The sequence below is a fragment of the Bufo bufo genome, chromosome 7 (genome assembly GCF_905171765.1).
Source record: "Bufo bufo chromosome 7, aBufBuf1.1, whole genome shotgun sequence".
Taxonomy (NCBI): Eukaryota; Metazoa; Chordata; class Amphibia; order Anura; family Bufonidae; genus Bufo; species Bufo bufo.
The window spans coordinates 232,959,888-232,972,600 of record NC_053395.1 but is presented as its reverse complement, the minus strand read 5'-3'; the positions used below and the strand labels follow the sequence as shown (position 1 = coordinate 232,972,600).

General features: G+C 54.5%; 3 protein-coding genes across 10 annotated transcripts in view; 1 reads left to right on the top strand and 2 right to left on the bottom strand.

Annotated features, from left to right (window-relative positions):
- ITGB5 (integrin subunit beta 5) overlaps positions 1-1,431 on the top strand; it is a 29,505-nt gene extending 28,074 nt beyond the window's left edge. Inside the window, exons 13-15 of the mRNA XM_040439939.1 lie at positions 43-162; positions 282-448; positions 531-1,431. Of these exons, the coding sequence (XP_040295873.1) occupies positions 43-162; positions 282-448; positions 531-653 (410 nt within the window). The 3' untranslated portion in view covers positions 654-1,431. The remainder of the gene's footprint in view (positions 1-42; positions 163-281; positions 449-530) is intronic.
- An 877-nt stretch (positions 1,432-2,308) lies between these two features.
- Positions 2,309-5,421, bottom strand: UMPS (uridine monophosphate synthetase). Its single transcript, XM_040441543.1, is given in 9 exon segments — positions 2,309-2,818; positions 3,091-3,230; positions 3,233-3,400; positions 3,403-3,725; positions 3,727-3,796; positions 3,799-3,840; positions 3,926-3,979; positions 3,982-4,071; positions 5,208-5,421. Coding segments are annotated over 9 exon segments (1,293 nt in total). The 3' UTR covers positions 2,309-2,626.
- Positions 5,422-8,864: 3,443 nt separating this feature from the next.
- The window catches only part of KALRN (kalirin RhoGEF kinase), a 270,877-nt gene continuing 267,028 nt past the window's right edge, over positions 8,865-12,713 (bottom strand). For all 8 annotated transcript variants that reach the window (XM_040439928.1, XM_040439929.1, XM_040439930.1 and 5 more), the window contains 2 exons: positions 9,916-10,054; positions 8,865-9,807 (listed from right to left, as the gene is read on the bottom strand). In XM_040439928.1, the coding sequence (XP_040295862.1) occupies positions 9,262-9,807; positions 9,916-10,054 (685 nt within the window). In that variant the 3' untranslated portion in view covers positions 8,865-9,261. The remainder of the gene's footprint in view (positions 9,808-9,915; positions 10,055-12,713) is intronic.

Sequence of the window (12,713 nt, the reverse complement as noted above, 5' to 3'; positions counted from 1 at the left end):
TCCCGGGCAGCGGCTCCATTCACATTTTACTTTGTCTTTCAGATGCCGAGAATTCTGAGGCCGTTCTGTGCGTCTACAAGACGGAGAATGAATGTGTGATGAGGTTCACGTACTCCGAGGACCCGAGCGGGAGATCCGTCCTGACCGCGCTGAAGGAGCCGGGTGAGTGGTCAGACCTGGGGGGTGGTGATAGCGCCTCCCCGTGCCCCCTGCAGGACTGGCGCTGACTCCCGCCCTGCATTCAGCTCACTCCACCTGACCCCGCCATGTCTCCTCCTTAGAGTGCGGCAGCCCCCCGGATGCCCTGATGGTGCTGCTGGCGGTGGTGGGCAGCATATTGCTGGTTGGCCTCGTTCTCCTGGCGGTCTGGAAACTGCTGGTGACTATCCACGATCGCCGCGAGTTTGCACGGTTTCAGAGTGAGCGGTCCAGAGCCAAGTATGAAATGGTGAGTGTGGGGCACGTGGTCAGTGGGCGGACCTGCATGCCGCCATCTTGTGCCCCTCATAATGAGTGCATTCTCCCGACAGGCGTCCAACCCGCTGTACCAGCAGCCGATCTCCACCTACAACATAGACGAGATGTACAGCATGGTGGCGAAATCCTACAATGGGACGTCCAACGGATTCCAACCTGTGGGTGATGTGGACTGAGGCGCGTGCACTGCATTACCCTAACCCTAGAGGGCGCTGTGAGCGGGCCGGAGCTGGCCGCCATTGGCTTATTTGCACATTTTTATTGACTTCTGCTGCGGGGCTGCCCCCTGGATCCTACACTGAGCGCGAGCAGAACGGCGTCCTAACCTGCTGCCCGGGCGTAGATTAACCCACAGCGTGCCACATAGATAACTAGGATTTTATTAGTGACTAGTCCAGGACTAATCAGGGTGACGGGGTCCGCAGTCGGACGCAGTGAATGAAAGTCGGCCACCATGAGCTGTGGATTCGGTGATGTTACCAGAGCGGTCACCCAGCTTTCCTGGAGGCCAAGGCATGTGGAAGAGCACGGGCTTCTGATCAGAACCCCGGGAAAGCTGGGTGCAGCAGACTTCTTAACTTACTGGGATTTTTTTCACTTTAGCGGTGGGTTTGCTTTTGAAGGGAAGCGTTCACATTGTGCAGATGTCCGATCTGCGGCCGCAGGAGCGAGGTCTAGGGTTAACTTGCCTAGGAGTCCGGTGGGCGGTCCTATCAGTGATTCACAGCTGTGTGGCTGTAGGACCGCCCACCGGACTCCTGTCAGGGATGAACAGTCTTCCCTCTAACTGCACATGCGCATATAGAGTTGACTCCCTGCCAGGAGTCCGGTGGGCGGTCCTACAGCTCACTAAGACCGCCCACTGGACTCCTGTCAGGAACTAAGTCTTCCCTAACTGTACGTGCGCATATAGAGTCGGGGGACACTTTTGGGCTAATGGATGTATATGAGGGGTGTACTGTAGGGAGGACTCGGTGGCTCTGCCCCCCCGAGGACATTTCTAGACTGGACGCCGCGCAGACCCTGGGATGATCTCTGGCCGCTGCTTGTTGCAGACTCTTTGGTACGTTTTTTACCTTTTATTGAAATTATTTTTGTATATCCGGCCATTGCGACTTTATCCAGACGACCGTCCCAAGTTGATGTTTAACAGTTTCCTGGATTTTTAATTGCTCCGTTTTTAGCATCAGAGAATATTTTTAAAATTTGCTGCAATCATTGTAATAACATTAAATTAATAAAGGCTGTAAAGTCTGTGGCGATCAGCGCTCATGAATCTCGGGCGGGGGCCTCAAGTCAGGAGCGAAACCCAAGAATGTCAACCTCCCCGATGTAATCCTGCAGGAGCAGAGCGCCTCCTGCTGGACGCCTCCACAGGTTTACAGCTCGCAGGATACGTGTCTGGTGCAGTTTACTGAGGAGCCATTCACTGACAGCAAGCACCCAGCAGGGAGGTGTCCAGTTGATAAATGGGTTAAATCTTGGTGGACGCTGATAATTACATGTATGATGCTGCTGCCCAGGAAAGTGTGTGACAACTTCTACTGAATTTCAAGAACTCTGCTAGCTGTCCATGAATGAGAACAGTGGTGATTACTGTACTAAATGTAGATATTATAAAAGCTGCGCTCGGTCTCCGGTGCACACCCTAAACCTGGCGCAGTTTTTTTTACAACGCCCCTTTTTAAAGCTGCCTCATTTAGCATCAACGCACGGCTGGGCCTGGACACATTCTGAGCTCATCCTGCTCACGCAGCTGGTGCTGGCGCAATGTGTCAGTGCAGAAGTCCGCAAGGGGCCACAGGCTGCAGCCCAATGGTGTGAGCACAGGCTACGTCCACGTCTCCAGTCAGGGGTTGCTGGCGCCTTTAATGGGGTCTGTCTGGTGTTGCTGGGATCCGGCGTACCGTTGTGGCGGCCATGATATCAGAAAAGTGACCAGCGTGGTACCCCCCTCCAGCCACTTGTGAGATGACAGGACGTCTGGTACGGCTGTCTCAGAGAAGCTCCTGTGAGTGACCCCCATAACCGGAGAGTGGATCTTATGGGGGTCTTCCAGCTGCTCACTACATCCACACAGATCAGTAGTGAAGGGGTCACCGGATCCCATCTTCTGGACCAGCGGGGTCGCAGCATGCCCCTCCGCGCCCTACCACCTGTAGTCGGATCTGGTCACCTGTGGTGTGGGCAGGAGCGGCCATGAGGCGCCTGGTTTCTGTATGATGTGAGGTGTCCTGTGATAGCACTCACCTCCCGGCATCAGGTGCAGAAACCATGGCCGCTCACTCACTTCACCTCCAGCGATAAAGCCGAACACAAAGGTGGGGTGCTCCTCCGCCACCTGGGGGGACAGAGGAGAACAATCAGACCCCACCATCGACAGAGGGGCAGGTATACATAAGCGGAGAGACACTTCGCTGCCAGACCCCACCGCGGAGCCCCCTTCCCCTCCCGCCAGACCCCACCGCGGAGCCCCCTTAACCTCCCGCCAGACTCCACCGCAAACAGATGGGCATACATCAAGCGAGAGGGAGACACATCGGTGCCAGACCCTACTGCAGAAGCCACCACAGATGGGGGGATACCCCCTTACGGGTGCTTATAGGCCGCCACCAGCAGACTACTCCCAGCCGCCTTGGTGCGCTCTCCAGTAGCCAGTGACCCCTTGGAACTCATCTCAGCGATCACGAGGCAGCCCCTGCCCAACTCCTCCCTCGCCTCCTGCAGACCTTGGACCACCCGGGGGCCCAGCGAGCATGGACATTCACCACATCGGCCCAAGAAGAGATTCTGAAAACGCCACCTACAGAAAAGATCAAAAGTTGGGTCACCGTGCCCCCCAGAGACCGAGAAGGATGGGGTCCTCACCCTCACGTCACCGTGTTCCCAATGTCTGCAAACTTGAGCGCCCGGAGACGTCGGGGGCGTAGTCACTCGGGATGTCCACGTGGGACTTCAGCATACAGATGGAGGGTCCCAGCTCCTCGGCCAGCCGGAGCAGCTCCGTGAAGTCGGCTGGCACGCACAGGTTACTCTGCTGCTTCTCCATCAGGCAGAGCAGCCGCTGTGCCATGGGGTGAGTGGGAGGGCGGCGCGGGTGGAGTAGCTGAGGGCGCTGCGGGGGCCCGGACGGGTGCGCTCACCCTGCTATAAACCTCCTGACGTTCTCCACCGTCTCCAGCTGCTGCAGGACGTCCATGCGCTGGCTGAGGGTGCAGATGGCGTGATGCCGCTCTCCGCCAGCTTCTCCCGCCCTGCTCTCTGTCCACCAGCACAATGGCGTCCGTCACCTGCAGCCCCTCCGCTGTCCTCAATGATCAGGTGTCCCCGGGGTGATGGCGCCCTCCACCAGACGCTTGGTTCCTGGAAGAGAAGACAAGGATGACGGATCCGACCTCCGCACCCAGCTGGACACCGTCCAGGACCGCCAGTCACATGACCCACTCACCGTAATCTTTGGCCTCTTTCCTGCGGATCAGCATCGGTAACTGTTGAGTTGACAAATGATGGTGGTGAGGGGGAGGGCGGTGTACGGAACGCCGCAGACCGTGTGATACTGCGCCCCCGCATGCCGAGCCGTCCGGTAGAGGCGACCTGCGCGAGTCAGAGGTCAAAAACATGACCCCCCCTCCTGTGACTTCTCCCTCCATCTAGTGACCCCCCCTCCTGTGACTTCTCCCTCCATCTAGTGACCCCCCCTCCTGTGACTTCTCCCTCCATCCAGTGCCCCCCTCCTGTGACTTCTCCCTCCATCTAGTGACCCTCCCTCCATCCAGTGCCCCCCTCCTGTGACTTCTCCCTCCATCTAGTGACCCTCCCTCCATCCAGTGCCCCCCTCCTGTGACTTCTCCCTCCATCTAGTGACCCCCCCTTCTGTGACTTCTCCCTCCATCCAGTGCCCCCCTACTGTGACTTCTCCCTCCATCCAGTGCCCCCCTCCTGTGACTTCTCCCTCCATCTAGTGACCCCCCCTTCTGTGACTTCTCCCTCCATCTAGTGACCCCCCCTTCTGTGACTTCTCCCTCCATCTAGTGACCCCCCCTTCTGTGACTTCTCCCTCCATCCAGTGCCCCCCTCCTGTGACTTCTCCCTCCATCCAGTGCCCCCCTCCTGTGACTTCTCCCTCCATCCAGTGCCCCCCTCCTGTGACTTCTCCCTCCATCCAGTGCCCCCCTCCTGTGACTTCTCCCTCCATCCAGTGCCCCCCTCCTGTGACTTCTCCCTCCATCTAGTGACCCTCCCTCCATCCAGTGCCCCCCTCCTGTGACTTCTCCCTCCATCTAGTGACCCTCCCTCCATCCAGTGCCCCCCTCCTGTGACTTCTCCCTCCATCTAGTGACCCTCCCTCCATCCAGTGCCCCCCTCCTGTGACTTCTCCCTCCATCTAGTGACCCTCCCTCCATCCAGTGCCCCCCTCCTGTGACTTCTCCCTCCATCTAGTGACCCTCCCTCCATCCAGTGCCCCCCTCCTGTGACTTCTCCCTCCATCTAGTGACCCCCCCTCCTGTGACTTCTCCCTCCATCCAGTGCCCCCCTACTGTGACTTCTCCCTCCATCCAGTGCCCCCCTCCTGTGACTTCTCCCTCCATCTAGTGACCCCCCCCTTCTGTGACTTCTCCCTCCATCCAGTGCCCCCCTCCTGTGACTTCTCCCTCCATCCTGTGACTTCTCCCTCCATCCTGTGACTTCTCCCTCCTCCCGCGCCCCTCAGGTGAAGGACAGGACCCCGCTCTTCAGCGCCTGCACCCGGTGAAGCTCCGCCGCCAGCAGCTCCATCTTCCCCACGTGCGCTGCACTTCCGGCCTCCAGCACAAACACCAGGGGGCGCCAGAGCTCGGCATCCGCTACACTCCAGACTCCAAAAAGATGGCGGCGACAGCGTGATCCCTCATTACAGTAGGAGAACATAGTGACCCAGCGCCCCCTGCGGGACAGCGGCGGCATTACAGCTCACGACCGAACCGCGACTTATCCTGGACGGTCCGGGTCACCCTGTGTTTGCCAGCAGAACCGCCCGAACCCAGAGATGATCTATGGAGTATAGACGTGAGGTGACTGCAGCTCTGGATGTGACTGGAGTATAGATATGAGGTGACTGCAGCTCTGGATGTGACTGGAGTATAGACGTGAGGTGACTGCAGCTCTGGATGTGACTGGAGAACACACCATGTACAGCACTGTATAATCGCTGCGGTGACCAGCGGGGCACTGGCGATCCTCCGCTACGATCTTTAACCCCTGGGGTTGTGATGCAGTGATAGTGTCACAGAACGACCGCCGGTCTTCTATATACAGTCAGTATGGCGTCCGCCGGTCTTCTATATACAGTCAGTATGGCGGCCGCCGGTCTTCTATATACAGTCAGTATGGCGGCCGCCCGTCTTCTATATACAGTCAGTATGGCGTCCGCCCGTCTTCTATATACAGTCAGTATGGCGGCCGCCGGTCTTCTATATACAGTCAGTATGGCGACCGCCGGTCTTCTATATACAGTCAGTATGGCGGCCGCCGGTCTTCTATATACAGTCAGTATGGCGGCCGCCCGTCTTCTATATACAGTCAGTATGGCGGCCGCCGGTCTTCTATATACAGTCAGTATGGCGGCCGCCCGTCTTCTATATACAGTCAGTATGGCGGCCGCCCGTCTTCTATATACAGTCAGTATGGCGGCCGCCGGTCTTCTATATACAGTCAGTATGGCGACCGCCGGTCTTCTATATACAGTCAGTATGGCGTCCGCCGGTCTTCTATATACAGTCAGTATGGCGACCGCCGGTCTTCTATATACAGTCAGTATGGCGTCCGCCTGTCTTCTATATACAGTCAGTATGGCGTCCGCCGGTCTTCTATATACAGTCAGTATGGCGACCGCCGGTCTTCTATATACAGTCAGTATGGCGGCCGCCCGTCTTCTATATACAGTCAGTATGGCGTCCGCCGGTCTTCTATATACAGTCAGTATGGCGACCGCCGGTCTTCTATATACAGTCAGTATGGCGTCCGCCTGTCTTCTATACTCCCCCAGACATAAACAGACTTTGTAGGAAAACCGCAGCATCTCTTGTCTTCAATATCCCAAATGTTTATTCACCAATACAATGCGACGTTTCGGGGCCAGTCTTAGTAGGTGGGGCCTGCAATACCGCCCCCGCGGAACCAAATACCGCAGGACAGCACAAAATATTGCTGCCCTCACCACAGTATACGGCCTCCTGCACACAACCGTATGGCTTTTTCAGTGTTTTGCGGTCCGTTTTTCACGGCTCCATTGTTCCGTTTTTTGTTTCCGTTGTGTTCCCGTTTCTGTTCCGTTTCTCCGTTCCGTTTTTCTGTATGGCATATACAGTATACAGTAATTACATAGATAAAATTGGGCTGGGCATTACATTTTCAATAGATGGTACAGATGCATTTCCGTATGTGTTCAGTTTTTTTTGCGGACCCATTGACTTGAATGGAGCCACTGAACGTGATTTGCGGACAATAATAGGACATGTTCTATCTTTAAACGGAACGGAAATACGGAAACGGAATGCATACGGAAAACATTCAGTTTTTTTTGCGGAACCATTGAAATGAATGGTTCTGTATACGGAACGCAAAAAACGGCCAGTAAACGGGGGAAAAAAACGGTCGTGTGCAGGGGGCCTTAAACTGTATCCCCATCACGAGGACAGTAATACAGTTGAGTTCAGGAGGGACCTGCGGCCACCATCAAGAGGGCTTGAGTGGCCCCCCGGGTCCCTGTAGGGTCTATAGCCAATCTGCTCCTGGCTCTCCCTATATTACATCCGGCGCCGCTGATCTCGCTTCATGGAGACAAATGTCAGTGAAGTCGCAGGAAAAGCGTTGACAGAGGAGCTTTATTTCACATTGTGCAAAGCAAATATTAACAGCGAGATGGCAATGCTACAGAATATCCCCCCACCCCCGGACAAGAGCCGCCGCCCAGCACCTCGAGAGTTACTAATCCATAATCATCTATTACACTGCGTGCTATGAAGGGGCGGCGGCGGGCAGCAGCTTCTACTGTGACATCCGGGTATTCAGGAGCGGTCAGCAGAAACAGACCAGACCCTGAGGTCCGCAGGTCTCGTGACTAGGTCGCTTCTCCCACTCCAGACGACTCTGTACTTCCTGTACTCCAGAATACACCAGTCAGTGCCCATATGTGTACTGGCTCCTCCCCCGCATACTGTACAGACCCCTCCCCTGCATACTGTACAGACCCCTCCCCCGCATACTGTACAGGCTCCTACCCCGCATACTGTACAGGGTCCTCCCCCACATACTGTACAGACCCCTCCCCCACATACTGTACATACCCCTACATGCATACTGTACAGGCTCCTCCCCCACATACTGTACAGGCTCCTTCCCCCGCATACTGTACAGGCTCCTCCCCCACATACTGTACAGGCTCCTCCCCCCACATACTGTACAAGCTCCTTGTCTGCATACTGTACAAGCTCCTCCCCCACATAATGTACAGATCCCTCCCCGCATACTGTACAGGCTCCTCCCCACATACTGTACAGACCCCTCCCCTGCTTACTGTACAGGCTCCTCCCCGCTTACTGTACAGGCCCCTCCCCCTCTTACTGTACAGGCCCCTTCCCCTCTTACTGTACAGGCCCCTCCCCCTCTTACTGTACAGGCCCCTCCCCTGCTTACTGTACAGACCCCTCCCCTGCTTACTGTACAGGCTCCTCCCCTGATTACTGTACAGGCTCCTCCCCCTCTTACTGTACAGGCTCCTCCCCTGCATAGTGGAAAGGCTCCTCCCACACGCCAGTTGCCAGTCTGGAGGTTTCTACTTTCCTAGGCCTGCTTACAGTTGTCAGACTCCGCCCCTTATTTCATATGACAGGATCGGGCACACGGCAGGGATATCACGCAGCCATAAAATCAAAGCAAAATGCAGTAAAAGGACCAGGATCTGACCGCGCCGCGGGAATATTCAGGGGGAGGAGCCAGACAGCTGCAAATGATGCATCATGGGAGATATGAGGGGTGCACATACTTTACAGGAGGTCACTGTTAGTGCTGGGGGGCCACAGTGTATAATCATCCGTACGCTCAGGGTCTGCGCGGGGCGCTGCTGCCGCTGTGTCTTACCTGTGCCCCCCACAGAAATGGGTCTGATCACTGAGAGAACTGATAAATGATGGGAGTATTCATGATATATGATGGGAGTCCTGATGATGTATTTGACCCCCACACGGGGTGGATTGTACCATTAACCCTTCGCCTTTCTCTTACCATCCGCTCACTCATTCCAGATTTGGCAGAGACCCCCCACAGTGTAAGATGGTACATTCCGCCGTGGCTCCTCTGCGCCGCCATATACTGTGTATATACCGGTATAAATTGACTTCTGCTCACTCTTAACCCCTTCATCTCCACAGTCAAACCCAAAATCATAAATAAATAAATAAATAAAGCGCTCGGGGGAGGGGATGGCGTCCAGCGATTGCACAGTGATATCTCCGATCTCGGTTCCGGTCGCGGGATTGTTTCACAGAGCGCAAGATATTTACGGTACATTATAAACAGTAACAGTCGGAATCCAGTGTCTGAGGACCAGGCGGGTCATGTGACCATAGCAGCAGTAAGGGTTAAACCGTTCATTGGACAGCACCAAGAGTGATCCGAGTCCTAGAATAATTCACACAGAACATGGTGAATGTGGCCGCGAGGACACGCCCCCGCGCCACAGATTTGTCTTAATACTGTACACAGCGCGGCCTCCGTCAATGAACCAGTACCACGACTGTGCCGCCATCATGTCCCCATCGCGCTGCGGCTGACGATAAAGCTCTTGGCGTTGGGCAGCAGTCGGGCGTCGCTCTGGTGTTTGCGCCTTTCTATGAAGGTCGCCAGGCGCGTGGTGTCCAAGGGGACTTTGGAATAATTACTGTAATGTGGCTGAAGCCACGGATGTAGCAAACACGTGGCCACCGTGGGCCTCCAGCGCGTTTCCTCCTGCAGCGTCGCCCGGACAAAGTCCTGAGCCGCTGGACTGACGCTGGAGAAGTAGTCCGGGGGCAAGGAGTAGTCCACGCGGCAGATGTTCACGCACGTCTCCTCTCTGCTCTCATCCAGGAAGGGCGACACCCCGCTCAGCATCACGTAGGTCAGCACCCCCAGACTCCAAATGTCCGTCGCCAGGGAGACCGGCGCCCCTTTAATAATCTCTGGAGCAGCAAATTCAGGATTCCCCAGCAGGTGGTGGATGTAATGATGGCCGGCGATCTGCGCGGCGTCCTCCAGGTCAATGATCTTCACCCGCGGAACCGGGATCCGAAGGTCGATCATCAGATTCTCCGGCTGCAGAAACAAAGACCTCAGAATAAGAAGCCGGATCCTGGGGGCCGCAGGAAAGCTGGGTGACCGAGCGGGCGGAGGTTCTGCGGGAGCCCCCCAGGAACAACTCACCTTCAGGTCTAAGTGGGCAACGCGGCAGCTGTGCAGGTACTGGAGGGCGCCCATGATGTCCCGAATATAAAATGCCACCTTCTCCTCCATTAACTCATCGTGGTTCATTAGATAATCCAGCAGCCGCCCATCCTCCATCCTTAACGAGACGAAACTGGTCAACACAAAGCGTCCCCTGCCCCCCAAATATATTGTGAAATAAAAGACACAAAAGCGTGATAACGAGAAATGCACCACCACTAGAGGGAGCTCCTCACATACAGATTTATATACAGCCACCACTAGAGGGAGCTCCTCACATACAGATGTATATACAGCCACCACTAGAGGGAGCTCCTCACATACAGATGTATATACAGCCACCACTAGGGGGAGCTCCTCACATACAGATGTATATACAGACACCACTAGGGGGAGCTCCTCACATACAGATGTATATACAGTCACCACTAGAGGGAGCTCCTCACATACAGATGTATATACAGTCACCACTAGAGGGAGCTCCTCACATACAGATGTATATACAGCCACCACTAGAGGGAGCTCCTCACATACAGATGTATATACAGCCACCACTAGGGGGAGCTCCTCACATACAGATGTATATACAGACACCACTAGGGGGAGCTCCTCACATACAGATGTATATACAGTCACCACTAGGGGGAGCTCCTCACATACAGATGTATATACAGTCACCACTAGGGGGAGCTCCTCACATACAGATGTATATACAGCCACCACTAGGGGGAGCTCCTCACATACAGATGTATATACAGACACCACTAGGGGGAGCTCCTCACATACAGATGTATATACAGTCACCACTAGAGGGAGCTCCTCACATACAGATGTATATACAGTCACCACTAGAGGGAGCTCCTCACATACAGATGTATATACAGCCACCACTAGAGGGAGCTCCTCACATACAGATGTATATACAGCCACCACTAGGGGGAGCTCCTCACATACAGATGTATATACAGTCACCACTAGAGGGAGCTCCTCACATACAGATGTATATACAGTCACCACTAGAGGGAGCTCCTCACATACAGATGTATATACAGCCACCACTAGGGGGAGCTCCTCACATACAGATGTATATACAGTCACCACTAGGGGGAGCTCCTCACATACAGATGTATATACAGTCACCACTAGAGGGAGCTCCTCACATACAGATGTATATACAGCCACCACTAGGGGGAGCTCCTCACATACAGATGTATATACAGCCACCACTAGAGGGAGCTCCTCACATACAGATGTATATACAGCCACCACTAGAGGGAGCTCCTCACATACAGATGTATATACAGACACCACTAGGGGGAGCTCCTCACATACAGATGTATATACAGTCACCACTAGGGGGAGCTCCTCACATACAGATGTATATACAGTCACCACTAGGGGGAGCTCCTCACATACAGATGTATATACAGCCACCACTAGGGGGAGCTCCTCACATACAGATGTATATACAGACACCACTAGGGGGAGCTCCTCACATACAGATGTATATACAGTCACCACTAGAGGGAGCTCCTCACATACAGATGTATATACAGTCACCACTAGAGGGAGCTCCTCACATACAGATGTATATACAGTCACCACTAGAGGGAGCTCCTCACATACAGATGTATATACAGTCACCACTAGGGGGAGCTCCTCACATACAGATGTATATACAGACACCACTAGGGGGAGCTCCTCACATACAGATGTATATACAGTTACCACTAGAGGGAGCTCCTCACATACAGATGTATATACAGCCACCACTAGGGGGAGCTCCTCACATACAGATGTATATACAGTCACCACTAGGGGGAGCTCCTCACATACAGATGTATATACAGTCACCACTAGAGGGAGCTCCTCACATACAGATGTATATACAGCCACCACTAGGGGGAGCTCCTCATATAGAGATGTATATACAGCCACCACTAGGGGGAGCTCCTCACATACAGATGTATATACAGCCACCACTAGGGGGAGCTCCTCACATACAGATGTATATACAGTCACCACTAGAGGGAGCTCCTCACATACAGATGTATATACAGCCACCACTAGGGGGAGCTCCTCACATACAGATGTATATACAGTCACCACTAGGGGGAGCTCCTCACATACAGATGTATATACAGTCACCACTAGGGGGAGCTCCTCACATACAGATGTATATACAGACACCACTAGGGGGAGCTCCTCACATACAGATGTATATACAGTCACCACTAGAGGGAGCTCCTCACATACAGATGTATATACAGCCACCACTAGGGGGAGCTCCTCACATACAGATGTATATACAGTCACCACTAGGGGGAGCTCCTCACATACAGATGTATATACAGTCACCACTAGAGGGAGCTCCTCACATACAGATGTATATACAGTCACCACTAGAGGGAGCTCCTCACATACAGATGTATATACAGTCACCACTAGGGGGAGCTCCTCACATACAGATGTATATACAGTCACCACTAGGGGGAGCTCCTCACATACAGATGTATATACAGTCACCACTAGAGGGAGCTCCTCACATACAGATGTATATACAGCCACCACTACTGGGAGCAGGGCCGGCGCTACCATAGAGGCAAGGGGGGCAATTGCCCCCGGGCCCCCGACTCCTTAGGGGCCCCCAGCGCAGGCCTGGCCGCAACTACTATTATATCTATAATTCTATTGTGTGCCTGTGTGGCGCCGTGCCGCAGTAATGTAATTAAAACTGGGCTGGAGTGGAGGGGCCCCCCGCCGGACGCCGGCGGCTG